At 47.5% G+C, this 25,000-nt stretch overlaps 1 protein-coding gene across 2 annotated transcripts in view; it reads right to left on the minus strand.

Annotated features, from left to right (window-relative positions):
• The window catches only part of tcf4 (transcription factor 4), a gene marked incomplete in the record, with an annotated part of 147,157 nt that overhangs the window by 111,012 nt on the left and 11,145 nt on the right, over window positions 1-25,000 (minus strand). For both annotated transcript variants that reach the window (XM_076283504.1, XM_076283503.1), the window contains 1 exon segment: window positions 252-307. In XM_076283504.1, the coding sequence (XP_076139619.1) occupies window positions 252-307 (56 nt within the window).

A 25,000-nucleotide genomic window follows, 5' to 3' on the forward strand; every position in this document is an offset into this window, starting at 1 on the left:
ACTCTTTCACCTCTCTCTCTCTCTTTCACTCTTTCACCTCTCTCTCTCTCTCTCTCCCTCTTTCACCCTCTCTCTCTCTCTCTCTCTCTCTCTCTCTCTTTCACTCTTTCACCTCTCTCTCTCTCTTTCACTCTTTCACCTCTCTCTCTCTCTTTCACCTCTCTCTCTCTCTCTCTCTCCCTCTTTCACCCTCTCTCTCTCTCTCTCTCCCTCTCCCTCTCCCTCTCTCTCCCTCCCTCCCGGGGGCTCACCTTTGAGGCGCGACTTCCGTTTCCCCACGATCCTGAGCTGGCCCTCTCTTCAAGATCTAGAGGAGGAAGGAGAAAAAAAGAAAACATTTAGCTCAACGATATCCATAATAACACAAAGTTAACAAACATCCATTAGATAAACACAGCAGCCATCCCCCCTCCACCACCACCAACTCCTTCAACAGGCAATTTCTCTCCATCTATCTGACTACATTAAAGCATGTTTGCTCAATTCAGCGCCATAATCAATAATGCCTTGTAATTACGCATAATGTTTTATGTAAAGCAAACTACACTTCCATGAGCTTATAAAAACTAATCCGTCTACGTCCATCATGCATTAAATGGATGCAAGGTAAAAACAACTCACACACACACACACACACACACACACACACACACACACAGGCAGCCACACAAACACAGTGCAGCTTGGTAATCATCATAATTAATGTAAGCTATTGGTTTTTGCTTTGTGCATCTGCGGCCTATTCATCCGACAACGCAGGTCTTTTTTATGAGATCAATTTTTATTTCCCCCTCTGGTGTGTTCCAAAAGCGCTGCGTGTCCCGTTCCGCTGCTGCCCCCCCCCCCCCACTCCTCTTCATTGGAGCACCCGCACCCTCGCCCCCCGCCCCCTGCCCCCCCCCCACTCCTCACCCTCGCCCTCGCCTCAGCACCCAGGCCACCGGCAGCACACTCTTCCTTTAATTCTTCTGTTTCACACTCTCTTGAAGTTTCACTTCAAACAGCTCCCTCATTGTGCCTGGATGGGAGCGACGACGGCCATTGACTGATAAAGCTATTCACGTCTGAATGTCCCATGTGGGCGCGGAGATGCCATTCAGCGCCGCACCGACCGGTTCCAGCAGCGGCGGTGTGGGGGGGGGGGGGGGGGGGGGGGGGGGCGATCAGAACACAGGAAAGAATGAGCAACTGTGCAGAGGCATGCACTGCACACACTGTGTCTGAGGTTAGTGAAAAAGGGCCGTTTGCTTTATCAGCAACATGACATTTGTTACAAGATCTTGCATTCATGTGTCTGCTTCTCATGAGTGGTAATCTCCACTATCTGCAGGTGTTTCAACCACACACACACACACACACACACACACACACACAATACAGGGTGAGCTCTAACTGGTGAGTGAGTGATAGACAGAGAGAGAGAGACAGAGAGAGAGAGAGAGAGAGAGAGAGAGAGAGAGGGAGAGAGAGAGATGGGGGAGGGAGTCCTGAAGCACAGCAAAACTCTTTCTGTTTCTGAATTATTTAAAGCCCTCACGCATTTCCGTGAACTTCACGGCAGGCCAGTGTGCATGAGCCAGAGACGGGGTGGGGAGAGGCCAGACAGGGGCTCCTGGATGAATCTGCTGTGCAGTGCATTTCATATGCGCACGCCACCAACATCCTCCCCACGCTAATCCAGGATTTGGCCATGAGGTGAGATGAGGCTCGCCGCGCAGAGGAAAAGGAGAGAGAAAGATCTAAAGAATGCCTCATTGCTCTCCCCCTCCATCGCCAGCCCAGTCGCTGGAGAACCTAGTCTCAACCTGCGAACAGTTTCTCTCCCTCCTCTCTCTCTCCTCCCTCCCTCTCTCAGTCCTCCTCTTCCTCTTACTTCCTCTCTTCTCCTCTGAGCCCTGCATCTTGTGTAATTTATTACCCCCCCCCCCCCCCCCCCCCCTCCTCCTCCTCCCCCAATCGCACTTCTTATCTGCCGCTGCCCACATGGAAGCCTTCCTCTCACACCTTTCAGGACTCAAAGCAACCTGCAGCACCTGTGTTCCTGTGGAGCGCTGCCAGGGAGCTGGCTACAGCCATAAATCTCCTGGCCTCCGCCTGTGCCCCTCGGCTCTGTCTGTCTGTAGCCTCCATCAACTCATCAGCCTCGGCGGGTGGAGGTGGGGGGAGGGGAGTGGGGAGTGGGTGGAGGGTGAGGGCGGCGATACAGAGAGGAAGAGGAAGAGTCGGCCACTTGTAGACTATAACTTCTCCTGATGTCTGCTCCCTCATGCCAGCCTTTTCTGGATGGTGTAGAGCCGGGACAGCGCAGATGCCCGTAGGTGTCCCCGATATAGCCTCTCTTCTTTCTCTCCTCTCCGCCTATCCCTCCCTCCCTCCCTCCCTCCTTCCCTCCGCTCCTCTCCCCTACCCCACCCATCCCTTATCCGCTACTACTGTAATTATTCTGATGGACAGAGGAGGCGAGTGTTTCACCTCTGATTAAACAGCACAGGCTGAGGCTTTGAGGCTGACACTGGGGCTTTCAGACCACGGTGGGGTGAGAGCACGGACCAAAAACGGGAAAAAAGGAAAAAAATAGAAAGAAAGAAGACAGAGAGTATGAGAAACATGGCAACATGGAGCGAGAGAGAGAGAGAGCGAGCGAGAGAGAGCGAGCGAGAGAGAGAGAGAGACTCCTTTGACAAATCCATCTTACAGGATTAAGAGTAGTGATAGCACTGTATAATCCTGAGCGATGATGCAGGCCAAGCCCCTGATAACTGTGTTTCGAGACGAAGACAATATCTGTCAACCCAGATTCAGCCCACAGTTAAAAACAAACCGAAAATTGAAAAGCAACCACAACCACTCAGACATGACTGCTTAAAAAACCAGGCCACCTCAAGCGAGCCTTAAATAAGGCAGCATACACCTTCATGCATCACGCCACTCCCCCATTCAGTGTGACTGGGTTAGCTCCGTAATAGTGTTTACACTGCACTTGGTGCTGTTGAACTTGAAGCATATGCCATCACATCTGTATGGCGGGGCACACAGGTGAGGCCTGTGTGCGCCGATCTGGCAGTCTGCGGGTCGGACTCTGCTGGCTGACTGGTCTAGGGAGGCCCTCTATGACTAGCTCCCTAACACCCCTCTGTCTTCACACACACACACACACACCTCTACATTGAAGGGCGTTCAGGAATACCCCCCCCCCCAACCATTTACTTCTGTGGCTTAGCAAACACTACCTCCACTGTGCTATCATGAGCTTCTAACTCATTCACATTTATTTAATGAAATATATGAACACAAAAGACAGGCCTTTATCTCATTGCTATTGTTCTCTTTCAATATTACCTCGCATCAAGGGAATAAAGGATAGGGAAGAAAATACAACAATTGAGGCAGCAAAAACAGGCAAGTTGTCGTTCTGTGCGTTTGTTAAACCTCTTTGTTTGGAGTACAGGTTTGGCAACCCATGTGCCTCTGGGTGTGTCTAACTCTCTCTCTCTCTCTCTCTCTCTTTCTCCCACTCTCTCTCCCCCTCTTTCTCTCTCTCCCTCCCTCTCTGTTGAAGCAGACATCACACAACTTTCTGTAGTCTATACCTGCCAGCCCGGGGTCACTCCAGGTTTCCATGGCAATCGCCCCTATAAAGGATGGAGGCGTCTGCACACACCAAAGAGAAAAGTTCCCAGCAGCCTCTGGGCCTGCTCCAGGTCTGTCACTCCTCTTTAAGGAACATTAAAGGCCAAATTAATAATATAATTTTAAAAAAAGGCAACTAAGAAGTCCAATCCAGCAAGTGCAAAGGAGTGCCAAACCAAATGTTGAGACTGGCATAGGGGCAGTGATCAAATAAATTAAAAAATTAAATGAATAAATAAAAAAATCCAGTGAGATCATAATTCTTGGTTCTTAAACACTGGGTAAATATTCAACATCAAAGTGCCACCTCATGCACTTGGCAAGTCCACTTCCTGTTTTTATGAGCAACATTCAGATTGTGGCGCTATTAATGCAGCGAGCACGCTGGGCATATGAAACACCTGCTTATGTGTGGCACTAAATCCACCGCGCGCATGTGTCTGTGTGTGTGTGTCTGTGTCTCTGTGTGTGTGTGTGTGTGTGTGTGTGTGTGTCTCTGTTTGTGTGTGTGTGTGTGTGTGTGTGTGTCTCTGTTTGTGTGTGTGTGTGTGTGTGTCGGGTTGTGTGTGTGTGTACAGCTAAGACGCACATTGGCTCTCTGTGCAGTCCTTCCTATCGCAAGTGGAGCAGCGATCTGCCCTGTATCCGTCACAAGCTAATAAAGTTACACTGACAGACAAGACCACTGCTTTCACAGAGATGAAATTAAGGTTGGCTGACACAGAACAGAGACGTATTAATACGGTTATCGTGGCTGTCATGGGAAAACAGACCTGGATCTATTTATATTTCTCTTTTCCCTCCTTTCTTTTATCGAAAGCAAGAAAGACAGTAAGTGGAAGGGGGGGCTGGGAAAGAGGACAGGTTAGCGATGAGATAACCTCAAAGCAAGCAGTCAACCATTGCAAAGCCCATCAGAACATGACAGTTGTGGAGTTGGTCTTTTCCCCCCCCCCGGTCACCTGTTCTGTGTTCCCTTCTCCTACCCGCCCGTGCTCTGTGTGTGTGTGTGTGTGTGTGTGTGTGTGTGTGTGTGTGTGTGTGTGTGTGTGTGTGTGTGTGTGTGTGTGTGTGTGTGTGTGTGTGTGTGTGTGTGTGTGTGTGTGTGTGTGTGTGTGTGCGTGTGCGTGTGCGTGTGCGTGTGCGTGTGCGTGTGCGTGTGCGTGTGCGTGTGCGTGTGCGTGTGCGTGTGCGTGTGCGTGTGCGTGTGCGTGTGCGTGTGCGTGTGTGCGTGTGCGTCTGACAGGACGGGTGTCTCCCGCTCGGCTGGCCAGCTCAGCTGTGTCAGACAGAGATGCGAGACACACCGAGACATGCGGCTCATCTAAACATCAGCTCCATCCCCTCGCTCAAACACTGATCCCAGCCATGCGTCAGTACACTGCAGTGTTAACCCCCCTCATCAGCCTGACACACAGATTCACACACCGGCTTTCTCTAATGCTTAGTCTCACTCTCACACACATACATATGTATGTATAAGAGTGTAAGAGAGAATGTGAGAGAGAAAGAGAAAGAGAGAAAGAGAGAGAGAGAGAGAGAGTGAGAGAAAGAAAGAGAGAGAGCCCTGTTATCCTTATTTAATGACGAGCACTGGATGTAATAAATCCCGTCCTGCCAGTGGCGAGGGCCTCCACACAGTGGCACCTTTGTGGCAGGTGAGCGGTCTCGCGCACCTGTCTTCCCTCAGTAACCCCCCCCACACCCCCCCAGCGACCCCCTCACTCACTTCACACCCCCACAGCCCTCCCCTCCCGCTGACCCCCCCTCTCTAATTAACCCCGGCCTTTGCTTGATCCCATCTGCTCCAAAGCTCAGTGTCACTCTCCGGGCCGACCCCCGACCCGCCGCGGCCCCCCCTCCTGACGGCCCCCTCGCTTAATAAAGAACCCGTCAGCGGTGACACACGCACTGGGTCGCGGGGGCCGGGGCTGGGGCCGGGGCTGGGGCCGTCCACCGCTGAGACAGCGGTGATGAATGCAGCAGTGGCCGTCTGAAGCCTGCTGTCAGCCGGACAAGAGCTGGACTGGCACAGGCACAGCACTGAGCTAGAGATGCCGTAAACACGGTCGACACTAAAACGCTGGCTGCCCGAATCCTGAAAGCTTGAGTGTGCTGGGGACGATAAAAGTCTTACAAAGAATAAAAGATAAACTACATAGAAGGTATTATGGGCTGCATACTGGTTAAAACATCAGAACTCCATCAGACAGACTATTACTGTGATGCAATAGAATTAAGGTACAGGAGTACCATGGTCAGCATGTCTGAGGGCAGAAGAGTAATCCAATTAAGTGGGACAAAAACAATCGACTTTTCCCTTGTTTCAATCACACAGCTTATAGTCTTGTCATCATCAGGGCACACAATCAATAATAACCTGGATACCACCAGAATTGCAAGAAATCAATGGTCAAATACCATTATAGTTCTACTCCAAGGCTGCTCAGAGTCCAATATAGCCTACTGTTCCTTTCTAAAAAAATATCTATGGAAGACTGGAGATAGTGGCTACGCTAGGAGATCCCTGTACTGAGCCACACCTGTTAGCCATTTGTGCTTGGAGGAACTCAGCCATCCATACTGCATACTGATACACCCCACACGGTTACTGACCGTGCTGTTGAACTCTCCAGGAAGAAAAAAAAAACATGCAAGACTTTCACATGCAATAGAAACACTCGCCCAAGCGTGCACTTTCCATCATTCCAGACCTGAAAGTTGAGCGCAAGTCAAGCAGGCAGGGAACGGCGGGCCAACCCATCTCCCATCTCCCGTCCTCCTCCTGTGACAACGCCAGGGCGGACGAGACAATGAGCCTGACTGTTTTGACAGAGAGGAGACCGCAGCTGGAGAAGGCAGGACAGGCGCAACAACTGCAGAGTAAAGGTTTCCTAGCCACAGTTTGAGCTAGATCAGTATGACAGAGGCCCAGTCAACCAACAGAGCAGTCTCCACAGCAGCACACAACACCATCCAATGACAAATCTGGTCAGACAAAAACTCCAGTGGGTCATTACAGCCCATCTTCCCATTTAGGTCTCTTTGACTATTGCTGCAATTTAACCCCCTGTGGAATGCCTCATTTCTCCCATAGACATGATTGCTACATGCTCAGGCCACCTATTATATCCCACCCTGCACACACACTCTCCCCAGGCTTTAAATGGGTAAGCTTTTCCATGCCACCTTTATTTCCCAGCCGTCATGGCAAGTACTGTCTTTCCTTTCGTGCTGATGTCCACATTCCAAAGTGCAAGGTGTGTTTTTGCTTTCAAAGAACCTCTTCAGCGTCATTAACAGGTGCAAACAAAGGCAGCCGTCGCCCTCCACTCCCCTCCACTCCACTCCACTCCCACCCCCAAAGAGTCTGCCCAAGGACCAGATGTTTCCAGCTGCTCTGCAGCTTGTTCCGAGGAAGCAGGAATATGGCTGGCACCACACAGGAGGAGATGGTGGGAGGAACAAGAGACTCCTACCGGCCATGCCTGAGAAAACACTGAGGCTCACGGGGAGGGGGGGGGGGGGGGTTACATTTAAGAGGAAACACTGTCGTGCTGGAAAAGATTCACAAATATGACTAAATGAACACATGCGCACACACACACACACACACTCCTGCACATGGTCAACACCTAGAGAAGCAGCGGACTAAGAACACACACACACACACGTACACACACACACACACACGCACGCACAGACCTACACACACACTCACAGACACACAGACACGCACGCACGCACACACGCACACACGCACACACGCACACACGCACACACGCACACACACACACACACACACACACACACAGTACTGGGCTAAGAACAGACAGGAGGAGGGGAGAGTGAGTGACTCCTGCACACACACACACACACACACACACACACTGTACTGGGCTAAGAACAGACAGGAGGAGGGGAGAGTGAGTGACTCCTGCACACACACACACACACACACACACACACACACACACTGTACTGGGCTAAGAACAGACAGGAGGAGGGGAGAGTGACTCCTGCACACACACACACACACACACACACACACACACTGTACTGGGCTAAGAACAGACAGGAGGAGGGGAGAGTGAGTGACTCCTGCACACACACACACACACACACACACACACACACACAGTACTGGGCTAAGAACAGACAGGAGGAGGGGAGAGTGAGTGACTCCTGCACACACACACACACACACACACACACTGTACTGGGCTAAGAACAGACAGGAGGAGGGGAGAGTGAGTGACGTGCCGTGGCCTACTGGTTAGCGCTTCGGACTTGTAACCGGAGGGCAGCCGTGGCCTACTGGTTAGCGCTTCGGACTTGTAACCGGAGGGTAGCCGTGGCCTACTGGTTAGCGCTTCGGACTTGTAACCGGAGGGTTGCCGGTTCGAACCCCGACCAGTAGGCACGGCTGAAGTGCCCTTGAGCAAGGCACCTAACCCCCCCACTGCTCCCCGAGCGCCGCTGTTGTTGCCGGGATTAGTGTGTGATTCACCTCACTGTGTGTTCACTGTGTGCTGAGTGTGTTTCACTAATTCACGGATTGGGATAAATGCAGAGACCAAACTCAGAGGTAGGAAGGGCTTCTTTGCATCTGTGATTACGGAGAACTAGAAAGCTCTCATGGATCACTCCGGAGGTTGGGGGAAAGGCTGTTGAGCAGGCCGTCCTGTGGAGACCATAATGACAGCCTCATTAGCAGCTGGGCCTCAGTAGCAGTCGTTGACGACCAATCTGGACTGAAGAAGCGCCACACCTAAAAGCTCGGGCGAGGTCTCGTAAGGCCATGCTCTTGCAGCAGCCTCCTGGGCCACGTCTAGTGGTTCCACAGAAATCCTCCCCTCGAGTAACACCAAGCAGAGCAAATGCCAAGGCAATGAGCAACCAGAATTTGACAACAGCTTTGAATTACAACTAGTTTTTGGTCTCACTATTTTGCCGTTTCTGTGATATTAAATAAAACGGAAGTCTGCAGAACATAAAAACAAAGATAAGTGCTTCCATGCAGTTTGGGGTCACGTCGTGAAAAAACGTAACGCTAGCCAGACGGGGTTAGCGTTGTTCTGGCCCGGTGTTGTTTTTGATCAGCCTCGGCACGGCGGCTCATTCTCGCAGGGGGATGGGGGGTGTTGGGGTGTAAACACACACCTCCTCAGCCAAGCAGCAGGGAGGCCCTGATTACCCCCGACATGACGATATATCACACCATCAGGGGCTCAGCAGAGCCCCTCTACTCCACAAGTCCCCCAGCCGCCCTCAGAGACCCAACCCCCCCACCTCTCCCCCTCCTCCAACCTGAGACACATGCAGCCTTGACTCGCTGATGAAAGACAGACCGCAAACATGCCCTGGTAGGAAGAGAGAAAAAAGAGGGAGAAATGAAGGGCTTGAAAGGCAGAGAAAGAGAGAGAGAGGGAGAGAGAGAGAGAGAGAGAGAGAGAGAGAGAGAGAGAGAGAAAAAAGAGCAAGCCCACAGAAAGCAAACGAGTGAAAGAAAAGAGATTATGGGGCAGAGAGGAGTGCCAGGTGCTTTCGTTTACCCCAAGAGCCGGCCAGTCCGGGCCTGTGCTCTGGCCTGCGCTTAACCAATGCACCCGCGCAAACACCACAGCGTTATTAATTACACGGAAAAGTGTTCCTCTGGCCGGCTATAAATAAGCGTGGCCGCGCATCGGCCAGCGGATTAAACGCCCCGCTGACCCGCACGCCAGACACAGGTGCTTTATCAAACAGAGAGCATGTGCACCAGAGGCCTTGAATGCTATCACAAAAAAAACTCCTCTTCTCCCCCATGGACAACTCTGTCTGGAAATGCCCCAAAAACCAGACTTGGACAGAAACCACTTCACAGCACACACACATAAACACATGCAGATCATAAATTGAATGCACACAACAGTACTAGCACACATGGAGGATGAGCAACAACCAGTGTTTTCCATACATTGACCTACTTGTGGCGGCCCACCACACAATGATTTGCCATGTTATACTATTTAAATTGGATGAATTCCTTTCATTGTAGAGCTATGGGCACCTTTGCAAAGTCTCTCTCTCTCTCTCTCTCTCTCTCTCTCTCTCTCTCAAAGAAAACATTGTAATTTGTGCAAGGATTGTTGTTGGCATAGAAGATGACTGGTTAAATCGTGATTAAATCAGGTTAGCATCATAAACATGCTGCGCAAAACTGTTGCAACCCCCACCGTCACCTACCACCACAAATAGAACTGAATTCTGTTGGAAACAATGAACAACAGTGCATTAACTTGTTTATGTACATTTAACCAAATAAAAAAAAAAAGAAAAATCGACGATTTAGAAGTTGTTGAAGATTGTAGCCCTTTCCCCCGGAAGGGACAAAAACTAGGAGTCTGAATAGAAGTACTGAAGGTTGCCTGGCTGCGCTCCCTCAAAGAGTAAACAATGTGTACATTCCATAACTGGACTCTCATTATTAAACGCCCCACTGACCGGTGCGCCAGACACAGGTGCTTTATTAAACAGAGAGCATGTGCACCAGAGGCCTTGAATGCTATCACAAAAAAACTCCTCTCCTCCCCCATGGACAACTCTGTATGGAAATGCCCCAAAAACACACACCAGACTTGGACAGAAAGCACTTCACAGCACACACACATAAACACACTTATGCAGATCATAAATTGAATGCACACAAGCACACAACAGTACTAGCACACATGGAGGATGGGCAAAAACCAGTGTTTTCCATACATTGACTTACTTGTGGCGGTCCACCACAATATCAACTTTGACCACCACACAATGATTTGCCATGTACAACTTGCTTATGTACATTTAACAAAGTTAAAAACAAATCAACGATTTAGAAGTTGTTAAAAGATCGTAGCCCTTTCCCCCGGAACAAAAACTAGGAGTCTGAATAGAAGTACTGAAGGTTGCCTGGCTGCACTCCCTCAAAGAGTAAACAATGTGTACATTCCATAACTGCAGCTGTATTAGTCATTCAGAGCTGCTCTATGACATGTCGCCTGACAATGTTCAAGAATCATGTGGCCATGACGATGTTCAACAATCGAGGCACGTATGGAACTGTAAACGCAGGTCCTAACAGTCCTTGAAAAAATCAGGAAAGCAAAGCCTTCAGACAGTGTTTTCTTGCTCCTTGTCGTCAAAGGAGAGGTTGTACTTTGTGAGCCCTTTTGTGGGAAAGGGAGCCCTTGCTTTGTGTAAAATAACTCTGGGGCTTCTCTGATGTAGCATGACACATTAACAGGTCCATAAAACCCCAGCTGAGAGGTTGGGGTACTCACGACTGGGCATTCAGACGCTGGGGCAAGAGGAAAAGGAGGAAAAGCGCAAAGTTCTCCACTGAGTCATATTTTGACTCATGCTCAGTTGCAGACACCAATACAGTGACTGGACATGGACATGGACAGACACACACACACACACACACACACACACACACACACACACACACACACAAACCAGAGACTAACAACCATGGTACTCTAACCACGTAGAGGGCTACAAAAGTACAGATCTAGTGCCTGCAGCCTTGTTTGGATGAATTTCACATGATTCAACTATGAGAAAATACAATTACAGAGGAAAGGGGGGGGGGGGGGGGGACAGAAAAGCGGAGCATGATAAAATGGAGCTCAGGCTAATGCCAGTTTGGCCTGGGACAGCCCATTCACACCTTTCCCCACAGGGCCCGAGGGCAATAGGTCCGCCAGACTGGCGCAGGGAAAAAGTGCAAGGCTACCTGTGAGCAGGATGGCATGGGACCTGCCCAGACGTGCCAGCCTGGCATTGGTGTGGCCAGAGCAGGAGGCAGGTCCTTGTCCTTGGTGTGAGGGCGTACATTTTTCAACAGCCATCCGTCTCCCCCCACGGTGCGCTATTCACAACAGACAGGCTCCAATAGAGACAGATAGAGAGATGCAAACACGTGGGAGAACACAGACACAGCAAAGAGAGAGAGAGGGAGGGAGAGAAAGAAAGAAAGAAAGAGGGAGAGAGGAAGAGAGAGAGAGAGCACAGACGGAGGAGTGCACAGGAGTGTTTCTGCTGGGGTTGAGAAGCACAATAGAAGCAGGACGTGGCTCACTTCCTTAGCTCTGTCATTATGGTGCGCACAGGACATGCTTATGAGGCTGCTTCCTCCGCCAGTCGCTCCGGGATTTCCTCATTTCCTGGGACTAGCTCCATCCTGTTGATGTCCTTCTAGCGGGGGTCTGTTTTGGATTTGCTCTTCTGATCGTGACCCCTGACCTCATAACCACCCCCTCCTCAGCCATCTTCCGCATGCTGCAGACGCCCGCCATACAAACTCCCAATTCCCTCTTCACGTCAACCCATCACTCCTTCCTCATTTGCTCTGTCACATCTACATTCATTTAACACACACTCCACAGTGGTAATGAAGTAGTCAAAACACACAAACACAAACAATAAAATGATGCTTAATGCAAATGTATGCAGTCTCTCGGCTGAACTAGTCCTGTAATGTTTTCCATTTTATTCCCCACTGTTTTTTTTCCCAGTGTTGGCTAAAGAGACTTGTCAGTAGTTTATCTTAATGCTAATATGACAAAACAATCATTAGGGCTGTTGCTTGTTTTCCCAGCATGTTGAGGACGGCCGCGTGCGTGTGCGTGCACGTGCGTGCGTGTGTGTGTGTGTGTGTGTGTGTGCGTGCCTGTGTGTGCGTGTGCTGAGGGGCTGCGGCGCCCTCCTCACAGGACTCTCTATTAGCCATTCCAGTCGTGATTAAACACGCCTCCCTGACCGGGGAATTTGTGTCCGTGATGAATTATTTATTTCTGCCTTTTATTTCCTCAGCTGCAGAGAGTATTCAGGGGGAAAAAAGAAGAAAAAAAAACGCCAACAGGTGTTACAATTTCTGCATCTATGTGACAATCAAACATGAGCTGGAAATTGAAGATGAAACTTGAAGCGGGGTCTCGGGACACTCTCGGCTAGCCCACTACCAAGACAAGCAGCTGAGCCCTGGCAGCACAGCCTCAAGCTCTCCTTTGGATGCCACGGAGTGGCTGATTAAAGAAAACAAACTTAAGAGGGGAGGACGCAAGATTATCGGTCCCCTTGGGGGTCGAAGACGACCTCTCTATCACTTAAGTTCATCACTAACGACTGACATATGTACACTCTGGGGCAGTAGTGCCTCGCTCTGTGGGGGGGGGGGGGGGGAACGGTGGGGGGGCAGGGTGCGGGGGGGGGGGGGTGTCAGTGGCACCTAAGCGCTGTGGATGAGGCGTCTGCAGCTGAGCGGAGACAGGTCTTCATCTGCCACATCCACTCATCTCAGCTCATCATTACCTACGACAGGTGTGACACTTCTTAATGCGGCGCTCGCATTAGCGCCTGGAGAGCATGAGACTGGGGAAGGAGGAAGGAAAAAGAAAGGAAAAACAGATGTCCTTTTCTGTAATGAAAGAAAATTGAAGAGTTCGCAAATGAAGACATATCCAAGTGGCAAATCTGCCAGGAGTGATGCCAGAGTCAGACCACAGAGGAGAGAACGCAAACAGTCAGTAGAGATCACTACAATAGCCTGCTGATCCCTCTCACGTCCTGTGACCTCAAGCACAAAGCCTGCTGCACCAGCACCAGCAAAATCAGTAAAGTGGCAGCCAGAGATCTGAGATATCTGTAGCTTCCACACAGCTACAATATCTTCTCTCCAAATCACCCGATAGCGCCGGGGATGGTTACAAGGGGACTATCTTCAGATGGCATCAGTCAATAGAGCTGGGTTTGTCTTCACACACCGATTAAACAGCCCATCAAAATGATATGTATCCATTTTGACAAAACTGAAGTGCAGAAGTGTTAATTAAGCTGTATGAGCATGGACAGGGTGAGCTGCTTTTGGTGGCTGCGGTGCAGCAATTACAAATCGCCTTCAGCCCCAGTCCCCTCCTTGCTCATTAGGCCCATAAATCTCAGTGATTGATAGTACAGGAGGAAGGCGAAAAAGCTGCTTTGATGATGAAGATGTAGTCTTTAATAAATCAGAGCCCCAGAGTCCCTAATCTTAAATATAAAAATCTTTCTGCCAAGCACTTCTTGTGAAGTCCATTTTTGTCTCAGCGCGCCTTCATAACCTGGGGCATTTCAACTCTTACTTTCCCTCAAGTGTGAATTTCATTTAATTGGACTGTTTTGCCAACAAAGAGCGAAACTATTATTATTTCCAAGGATAATCATTTAAAACATCACCCACTCAATATGACAAACAACACTTCACTTGTTAGTTTTGGCTAACCATATCTAACATACTAAATGCCACAAATGTTAAAAGAAAACACTTATAGGCACCTATTCTGGTACTTCTTTAAAAAATATGAAGCCAGGTTAACCAAAGCCCCATCCGCAAGCACTCAACAATTCTCTGTTCCTCCACACTAGCACCCCCCACCATCCTCTGCTAGCCCCTGCACCTGTTACCACCAGAGGAAACCCACACTCACTCTTATGCCTATTACCCGTTGTTGGTGGTTTCTTTGATTCTGCCTGCCAGGCAGATTGGCAGTTATTCTCAGACTTTCCTGTTGCGAACTGCAGAATGAAGCAGACGGGGGGGATCTACTCCCCTAACCCAAATTGCTGTCAGAATGTAGGCTACTGTGTTCCCTCTGAATAATAAAATAAAAAATGTTTTCTTTCATGGGTTTGTTATGTGTACCCCTAATGTTTAAGGCAACTGTGTATGAGGTGACCGCCTTCAGATTGAGAATAAGTCCAGTGTCAATGTCTTCAATACACAATCATTCACCTGAAGAAGATGACTGAGTATTTTTCAAGCCAATTCTTGTTTAAAACACATTTAGGCTAAGCCTCTGGGTTGCTAGGTTTTGCCACTGAGTAACATAAAAGCACGGTGGGGAAAAAGATAAATCTCGGTGGTAAAGCTATAGCTTATAGTGTATAATAGCCTAATGTAGCTAAAAGGAAAAGCTAACACATGAAAATAAAGAAAACAAAGGAGAGATACAAAGTGTGGGCAAAGTCGTGAAGACGACTGACAGAGAGAACTGTAAAAAGAGAGGACTGTAAAAGGAGTTACAACCACATATAGTGGCTCCACCTTCCACTTGACACAACATTTCAGATGTATAAACAGGCCTCTCAGAGTCCCCCCAAATGCAAGACGGTAATGGCAAGACAGGCAACAGCTCGCTTCAACCTCAAAAAAAGACACTTCCTGTTATTTAAACATGGGCTATGGTGCCGGCTCCACATCTGGTGGAGAGTGAAAAGAGGGGAAAGAGAAAGTTGAAGAAGAACAAGCTCGGTGCTCTCTTCTTTTCACTCCTCTGGACTTTGGTGCACTTTCAGACGCACTCTCTTATGTTTTAGTGTGTTTGTTTTCTCTCCTTTTGTTCAAAAAACACATTAAAGGAGAAAAACAAATAACAGATTGGGTAGCTAATGGCTCGCTAAATGGAGGGAAAAAAAGTGTACGAGAGGGGAAAAAAATCCACATCAGATATATGGAAAAGGGGACGGGGGAAAAACACTATTAGCAAGTTCAAACACGGCTCACTTGAATGAGCGGCTTTCGATTTTAAAGAAAGGACTACAGATGCCAGTCCAAAAAGGCAGATTATGGATATTAAGAAGGCCTTTTTCTATGGTGAAGAATAATCGGTGGAGTGATTCTTCTGACAATGTTCATCACTCAGATATGCTCTTGTGAAGCCTTGCCAACTACGGCTTAGATCTCAGCAGACAATCACAGCTCATAAAAAAGCATTCTGTACATGTAGCTAACTGGGTGGGGTGGGAAAGGGGGTACCTTTATTGAACAATACCCCCGCAGTATATTCATAAAAACACCATCGTGAAAATGAAGCTGTGGGGCAAATCTTAACATTTGATTTGTGGTTTAGGACAGTTTGTCTGTTAAAAGGTGCATAGTGTGCTAGTCAAAAGAAAAGGACTGAGACAGAGAGGGAGGGAGACAGACAGAGAGAGGAAGCGGGGGAGAGGGAGGGACAGAGAGAGAAAAAGAGAGAGAGAGCAAGTTCAGATGAAGAGCTTTACATGCTAAGCTCTCAATGGGGGAAGGGGAATATATTTGATCGGCTTCCAAAACGTGCTAATACCTATTAATGCCATCAAATGAGAAAACAACACATTGCACATTAAAAACACCAGCCTTCTGTGGGTCAATCTGACTGGTTTTGTCTGCAGAGAAAATTTCATTAACAATATTTTTAGATCACGGTGACCAAGGGGAGGTGTGAGGCGTGGAAATTTTCACAGCCAGACTGCCACTCTGACCTGTGACTCTGGGAGAGGAACTGTGTGAATCTGTGCAGTTGGAGAAAAATAAAGCTGATTAGCTGTGCTGGTCTCGGCTGAGTTTAGTCAACAATTCAATTAATCTTGCGGCCTCCCCTAGGACTGAGACATTTACTGATGGGATAATATGCTGCACTTCATATCCACTAAGTCACAGATGTATTTACCCAACCCAATCATCATGGGAACACAAAGTTTCCATCCAAAAAAAAAACTTGTCTGTACAGTTACAGCAGTGTGAGACAACAGCACATAACTGCATTTAGAAAGTTTAATAAATATTTAAGCCTCAACAAGTGTTGCTCGCTCTTAAGAAATAAATCACCAAACAATTTGGATGTGTAAATAAGCTTTGAGAATTGCACCTAGCATCTGTTATTAATTAACGGGCAGAATGTAACAGCCATGTACATTGTTGTGTCTGCTGACAGTACTAATCCCCCACCAATCCAAAGAAATAATGCAGCCATTCAATGCTTTGAAGCTTTCTCTGGGCCTTTCCTACCTGCTTTTGTTGGCCAGCCCAGCAGAAATGAAGTCTTGTCAAAACATTGGCAGATAAATAACGTTATCGCTAGCCTGACAATTTCACACCAAGTTCTGTCTCTGTGTCCTTCACATTTTGTATCTGGTAACTCCTCTTTGCATATCTAAGATGGGGTTTGTCCAGTCAAGTGAGACTGCCAGTGAATGTTCTTCATTATAGCCAACCCTGACGGTTGAGCGTCTGCATGGGAAAAGCCTCTGTCAACACAGGGTCAACTGTTTCTTTTTTCTAATTTTACGACGACAAACGTGAAATGCGTATGCTGATAAAAAACATAAAAACAGGATTCTGTTTTCTTTTGGCGTACTGTATCTCAGCACGTCCCAGCTGCTATTTGTTTCAATGAAGTCATAGGTTACTTGATGTCTCCACAGGTTGACCGCAAGGAAAATATTGCAAGGGGTGTAATCTCGAAATCTCAAAAGGGGGCAGAAAACAAAGCCCTAGCCAGGGAGAAAACAATGCTAACTGAGATCACTGGTGGCGATGGTGGATGTAGTCCTCATTTCCCTTTTCCTGTTTTCCAAATGGGGACTTCCACAAACGAATTCTGACCTAACGAGGAGCCAGGGCAAAACAATGCCACTGTATAGTGATGGTGGGTCATTGTACCCCATGTCACAAAGCGGAGAACAATCGCCCCGTGGATGGTTCTGAATCTTAGAACACCAGGATTAGAGAGGACCTGAAGAGCCCATGCAGGATCTAGATACTTGAACCAAAAACACACATCGTCTGAATTTTGAGAGCACAAATGCCATTGCTAATCAAAAGCGGGACTGTTTTTGGGGGGGGCATGCCTGAACATTTGAGGGATGCTTGAAAAGTGTGAATTCTCTCATCCCAGCCTCCGTTGCGTGATGCAGCCTTACTAATGAGAGGGTGTGCAGCACGGCTTGGCACACTCACAAAAGAATGCCAACATGACCGTGGGCATTCTCCACTCCCTCTCGCTCCACGCCATTCCTTTTATAGAGTACCATTATCCAGCACTAATATGGCTGCCTGACAAACACAGAACTCTAAATGGACAGCCTTCAGGCCTTTCACAGGATGAAATCATGTCTCTTTCTCAGCGCACCCCAAACACAGAGAGGGGAAGGGACACATGGCAGCCTCTACTCGGCCGGTGGTGGTGCACACGAGTAAACAGAACACGTCGTCAGCAGGGAAAAGGGGAACAAAAGATGGCTGGTTGGTGAGATGAGAAACAATGTGGGATGGCTGAAAACAGGTTATCCTGATGCCATGAACCCTCCCCACAAAAGAGATGACTGCTGTTAGTTCCCTTTCCCTGAGGAGACAAAGAAAAGTGGACGAGGTCTTCTTTGATGAGCCCGCTTACACAAATTCAAGTAATCCTCTCGGTATTCATAGTGAAAGCCAATTGTGTTTATTCTGAAATTCAGGCAAGTAGAAAAAAAAAACGCCCAGGCTATTTCTTGTTTTGTTAAAAAGTCAACACTCTATGACAAAAAAAGAAGTAATTTATGCCACTTTAATGCATCAGACTCAATCTTGCACCGACTTCACAGCACAATCACAAATAACATTCATACAGCATTCACTCGCTCCCCTTTCTTGCCACACTCTGGAATGCCTTATCACCATCAACAAAGAAGGAAGCCGAATGACAACTGAGCGAGCGGTTATATAAACACTGTTTTCTTTCCGAGTGTCATGCTCTCTTCATCTCTTTCTTTCTCTTTCTTCTCTTTCTTTCAGAGAGCTGCTTGCCTCAAGCAACAGGGGCAGGGTGATGAGGACGTTGAGTAAGGTGTTATCCAAAAGAATTGAAAAGAAAACACGGCCAGCTGTTCAGAATCCTAAGTGTGGAGCAACGTAAGAAACCCCTTAACCCCCGTCGTAATGAACGCCTCTAATCCTACCCTGACAGGAAGTCTCGCTGAGGCCGGGTGAGGCCTCATCTCCGGGGCAAGGCAGAGGGAGTCATGTACGAAAGGAAGACCTTGAACCCTGCAAAGGTCAAGTGCAGCTTGCCTGTAAGCTTGAATTCGCTCCCTGCTTGTTTGCACTTCACACCTCTGCTACTGTAAGTAGCACTCTGGAAGCATTAATTGAACGGTCATCATAAGGATACCTTGGAACTCAATAGACACGTGAAGCTCCTAGTTCCTTAAAACTTGTTCATGTTCCTTCACTAGCATGGACAACTGATGATTCATGATTTATTTGAAATCTTGCGTTTCTCAGGAAATTTGATCATACTATTTACGACATACAAAAGACTAGAGAGAGAACCTGCTAGAATCTGCTGCTAACTTCACCACATCAGCTGAGCACCAAATGACAAGTCTCTACATGATCTCAGACAGGCTTCTAACCATGACATCACAAAGTCACAAGTCTCACAAATGGCCGTTTGTTTATGCAGCTTGTTCCTTGCGTCCAGAATCTACCACTGCATTTATTTATCCTGTCTTTTTTCCCTCTTTAGTCACTGAGCAGAACTGAGCGCCATGAATGGGAAAGAATAATTTGAAGCAGCCCTCTTAGTCCCCAGTGCTGGCGTTTCAGAGAAAGGAAACTCTGCCGGCCATCCAGGTCAGTTTGGTGACGGAGACTTGAAGTCATCTGCTTTTTTCAAAAACAAATGAACCAAATTGTAGCATTTGTTAGTTCTACTGAGAGAGGTGTTCAAATATAAACACCTCTTTTGGGGAGAAGAAAAATATAATTTTAATTGCTCGCTAATGAACAGGTGCGGTCACGAAGAACCTTACATAAAGAAAGAGGGCTGATGAAGTACCAAGCATGCCGTCATACACTGCTTGCACATGCTCCATGAAATGAGAACACTGTGGAGGGGGATCTTTTTTATTTAAATAAGAGAGTGTGTTGATGTGACAAATTGTTTACTGAGGAAAGTAAACCCAGAGGGTAGCATTGTGTCTAATGTTGCCTCTGTGAGCAAGGGTTAGTGCATCACACTCAGATCTTGCGGCGCTAAGACAATCTTGTGTACATGGCGAAGGCATGGCGAGGCATTAGAGTTTATTATGCCTACAACAGAACAACAGAGGAAGCGGCAAAGCCACACAACCCCCCACCACCACCACCACCACAAACATGCACAGTGAACCTAAGTGAAGCTGAAACTAATGCTCCTAAGTGTTTACCTCAACAAATAATTTATCAGTGTGGTGACACAGGGCTAGGTGAACCACCGCTTCATTCTCTCTACATTCCTCATCATTTGCAGTCTCTAATGGAAAAAATAAACAACTTGGTGATTTCTCAAGGCCTTAGTCAAGGGAGAACAGCAACTGACTGTTAAAAAAATAAAAAGAAAGAGAAGAATCATGGGAAAATAGCAACTCAGTCCCATGAACACCTGCTCTATAGCTTGGCCCTCACCAAGACAACAGATAAGCAGCCAGTGACCCTGCTAGATTCCCATAGTGTTGACACTTGATATTTACTCCATTCGTAGTGAAGACTCCTTCACTCTGCCTCTCCTGTGTGCTTCACACCTAATATCAAAGCTCTGTTATGATAGCAAAGTTGAACAAAACCTCCCACTACCCAAAGCTTATGTTCACCAATGTACGTGTTTGTATGTGCTCACAAATCTATGTCTTGTTTAAAACGTTAGGTCAGAGAGTTTAATCTGGCATTATGTTTTCCCCTGCTAAACGCCTTCTGTGTCACAGTTTTGGCTGCTCCCTTGTTCTCGTCATATCAGAAGAGAGCTGGCAATCCCACCAGCACCACTGCGAGCGCCGTAGGATCTCACCCCCCGCCATACACATTGCCGTGGAGACTCTCCCGTCTGTGCTAAGAGAAAATGGCATTAAGATTGACACCTTCTCATCGCCCTATTCTTGGGCTCCCAGTTCCAGGAGTGAGAAAGTGCTAACAAGTTAGCAGTCAGCGTGGGTGCAAGAGCACACATTCTACTTAGGTTGGTGGAATCTGTGAATAAAGACAGCTTCCTTGAACATGTACATGTTCACACTCACACACACACACACACACACACACACACACACGTCCGTTGTTTTTCTCCTCTTGATTTATAAGGGAATATGACAAAGAGGGAAGTGAAATGAGGGGTAACAGACACAATGACCCAGTTCCCTTTCAAGGGTTAATTTGGAGGCAAACAGGCTCTGGTGGAAAATGGGCACTCTGTTGCCTGATCTCAGCTGAGAGCAAATTGTATCAAATGTCTTTCACTAACTACATTAGAAAGCAATTACAGCATAATGGCTGTCTAAATCCATTATCAACATTCATCTAACCTTTAAATATTTAAAGATAATACCTATTTAATTTGTGAAATTTAATGGACTGCCTGCAAGAGTGCATGTCTATTTGCTATTGGCCCTTCACCCCCCCCCTACCAGCCCCCCACCCATCCTTTCAGCAGACACCTCTCACTCTCACTTGTTCACGATCTCACTCTCCAAATCTCCCTCACATGCGTTCTCCTTCTCCCCCACAACGACCATCACTCTATCTATCTTTCTCTCTCTCTCTCTCGCTCGCTCGCTCTCTGGATGGATGGATGGATGGAGGGATGGAGAGAGAGAGAGAGAGGGAGGGAGGGAGGGAGGGTGTTGCTCTGCCCTAGCCGAGAACAAGCTCAATCCAGTTGAACCGACTGCTGTTAAAAAGCCTGCTCTGACAAACTAGGGGAGGCACTTTTTTCTAAATGCACCACACTACACCGGCAATTTATGTTTTCGGGTCTCTTTTGACATAACAACATTTGTTTTACAAGCAAAGTCGTCTGGGTAGGGAGCAGGCTGGCGACCGGGCTGAGGGGTGGTGGCGTACTGGCAGACGCTGAAGTGCTCTCATTTCAGGAGAGTGAGGGAGCACAAGCCTGGGCCACAACAAGAGGTGAAGCCAAACCACCAGTGCTTATTCTCCACTTACCTCCAGCCCACAGGAGAGCACTCATACGCTTTTCCTAAGGATGTGTTGGTGTGCGCTCTTTCATAAGAGTTGCGGGACAATAAAAACACATGGCATCAAGGTTACGTTAAAACAAAACAAAACAAAAAACAAAGAGGGGACAACCGTTCACATACCTCTTAAAAAAAGAGAATAGTTAAAAACTATCAAAGTTTAGCATGTCTGGTAGGAATAGAGTAAGGGAAACAACTGTAATTATAAGCCATTTAGATCTAGTTTCTCTGATCATCCAAAGTAAATTAAATAAATAACATGATGTGTCAGAGGTAAGAGATGCTACGTAAAAGAGGTCATGAGGATTCATTAATAAGTTGAACAAAGCAACAAGGCCGAAATGTTTTCCAGAGAAAGGTTGCTTCAATTTGTGTTTAAAAGCTCAAAAATGCAGTTTAATTCAATTTGCCATGATTCAATTAAATACAGTTCATCTTTATATATAGTACATAATTTAATGCAATATTCCCACAAATGCTCACGTTAGACAAGCATGGTCACTTGAGGCCAAACAACTAGTTACTTGTGTTCTGTAACACAAAATATGGCATGGATTCTTCTCCTCATAAAGAAAATGATGACATATTGGAGAACAAATAAATCACCTTTCCTTCTAAAAAAGGATCTTTTGTCAACGTCACTCACACAGTAACATCTGCTTTTCCCAATTTACACGTTCATCTTTGGTTCTTCATGGCCTTGTGGCTTCTCAGTTGCGAGGAGAAAAAAAGGCTTTAAAGAACGATAGCAACACCTTCCTTATCACAACAGGCCTTTGCCGTGCACTTAGCACAAGGATGCCTGCTCATCAATTAAAACCCAACAGCCAAGAGCTGCTTGGCACAAATGCTGCCAACAGGGGCAGAGGGTGGAGTGTGAGACCAGAGGAGTTGTTGTGAGCTGTGTGTGCTCCGTGTGAGGGGTGGGGGTATTTTGAAAAGAGCGGTAGACCTGTGAGGGCGCCGAGGAGGGGGTTTTTATGGTAAGAAGGCCTGCTGAAATAGTTGTGGAAAAGAAACATATGTTGGGGCACTAATCTTTTTTTGACAACACCGTGCATATTCTGAGATGTCACTATTACTGGACATGAGTGCGTACTGATGGTGTTGAGAGCACCTCAGACACGTTGATGAGGATGGGGCATTGCACGGACATATGGACGAGGCCAAAGAGACAAACACTGGGAGGTGGACTGGGAATGTGTGGGTGTAGGGAGAGAGAGAGAGAGAGAGAGAGAGAGAGAGAGAGAGAGAGAGAGAGAGAGAGAGAGAGAGAGAGAGAGAGAGAGAGAGAGGGGGATAAGCAGCCTTGCACTAGTATTTTGTTTCTGCTTTGCCTTACACACCTGGGCCTAACCATAACACCACCACCACATTTTATTACCATACCAGAATTAAGGATATGTTATGATATATCACCAGTTTTTTTTCCTCTTCCGTTTCATAAATCCAAACATCAACACATATCTGAGAGTGAGAAGGCAACTACTTTAATAAACAGAACATAAATAGAATAGAAATATAAATGTTCAATTACAGCAGTTTAGCAAGCTTTAAAACAATTCTCGTTCTGTGCTTTTGAATGTGTTTTCCAGCAGTGTAGGCTAAATGAAGCCTGGAAGACTCTTGCTAAGGCAACACTACATTTCATTCACACTTTGGTGAAGAAAGTGCTAAAGACTCTTCTCTCTATCCACTTTTTTATGGTGTGTGTGTCACACTCTTACATGTCCTCCTCAGGACGTGAGGCTCTTAGGGATGGTGTTTCTGGTCGCACCACCACAAATGAATGCAAACACATCTCAGCAGACACACTCCTTAAATTACTTAAAAGGAACCTTCAGGAACATTCCAAAACCGTGAGTCAACCAATTACCAAACTAGATAGTATAGATCCAGATTTTTAACCGCCGTGGGGTAGTACATTGCTCAATAAATCTTAACACCTTAACACCTTTTGCAGAAATACAAAATATTAGCAACGACTATGCTCTGTCTTAAAATAGACAAAAGAAAGCATTGGCTTGTCTGAAGATCTAAAGTAAAGGCGCAGGAGGGGAAGTGAAAACAAAAAGTACCAAAGCCAAAGAGACACCGGTTCCCACAACCCACACAGGAGCAGCCTCATGGGCAGAAGAGAGGGGGGGTGGGGGTGGGGTGGGGGTGGGGGGGTGCAGTGTCAGATGTGGCCGTGCTGCTCATCCAGCTTTCAACAGCACCATACAGAGGCAGCAGGCCTCGCTGTGGAGTGGGTGTGCTTCTCACTCTCACGTCGCTGGGCTTATGATGTCAATACTAGAAGAGTGTGTGTGTGTGTGTGTGTGTGTGTGTGTGTGTGTGTGTGTATGAGTGAGAGAGAGAGAGTGAGTGGTTCAGCCACTAAGATTAGAGAGGTCAAGTTGATCTACTACCCCTACAGGGTGGCAGTATTACCATAGCATCTAACACATGTCTGAGTGCTTACAAGCTCAAAAGACTCCATGTCAGAACTTGTCTTCTTTATAGCACAGAAGGCCTGCCCGGCAATCTCCATTAAAAGGAAAGCTTCCTCCTCTGCATGCTCTGTGCTCAGCGCAGGGGTGGCAGGAAAAGTCATGAGTGGACGATGGTGGTCCGATGGAGACTCAGCATTTACATGATTTTCTCCTCCACAGATGTTTACATTCAGTTTATTAGGATTCCCATAGCACTGACCCAAACACAATTACAGCCATTAGGACAACAGAACAGGAGGCATCTTTGAAAATGACAGTGTGCTCTGTTCTACATGTGTGGGAGTGTTATTTTTGTCTGTGTGCATGTGTGTGTGTGTGTGTGTGTGTGAGCGAGTAAGTACACACACACAAACATGTGTTCACTTGCAAATGTTTTTGTGTGTCTGTTGTGTGTAAATGTGCTTTCCGTGCATGCGGCGATGTGTGTGTGTGTGTGTGTGTGTGTGTGTGTGTGTGTGTGTGTGTGTGTGTGTGTGAGCATGAGGTTGTGTTTGAGTGTGTTCAGAGGCGGTGCATGCGGCGATGTGTGTGTGTGTGTGTGTGTGTGTGAGCATGAGGTTGTGTTTGAGTGTGTTCAGAGACGGTGCATGCGGCGATGTGTGTGTGTGTGTGTGAGCATGAAGTTGTGTTTGAGTGTGTTCAGAGGTGGTGTGTGTGTGTGTGTGTGAGCATGAGGTTGTGTGTGAGTGTGCTCAGAGGCGGTGTGTGTGTGTGAGCATGAGGTTGTATGTGAGTGTGTTCAGAGGTGGTGTGTGTGTGTGTGAGCATGAGGTTGTGTGTGAGTGTGTTCAGAGGTGGTGTGTGAGTGTGTTCAGAGGTGGTGTGTGTGTGTGTGTGTGTGTGTGTGTGTGTGTGTGAGCATGAGGTTGTGTGTGAGTGTGTTCAGAGGCGGTGCATGCGGCGATGTGTGTGTGTGTGTGTGTGTGAGCATGAGGTTGTGTGTGAGTGTGTTCAGAGGCGGTGTGTGTGTGTGTGTGTCTGTGTGTGTGAGCATGAGGTTGTGTGTGAGTGTGTTCAGAGGCGGTGTGTGTGTGTGTGTGAGCATGAGGTTGTGCGTG

The sequence above is a fragment of the Alosa pseudoharengus genome, unplaced genomic scaffold (assembly GCF_046254945.1).
Source record: "Alosa pseudoharengus isolate Yale_2024_CS ecotype anadromous, Long Island Sound unplaced genomic scaffold, YU_APseudo_1.1 YU_APseudo_1.1_scf_14, whole genome shotgun sequence".
NCBI classification, from domain to species: Eukaryota; Metazoa; Chordata; class Actinopteri; order Clupeiformes; family Clupeidae; genus Alosa; species Alosa pseudoharengus.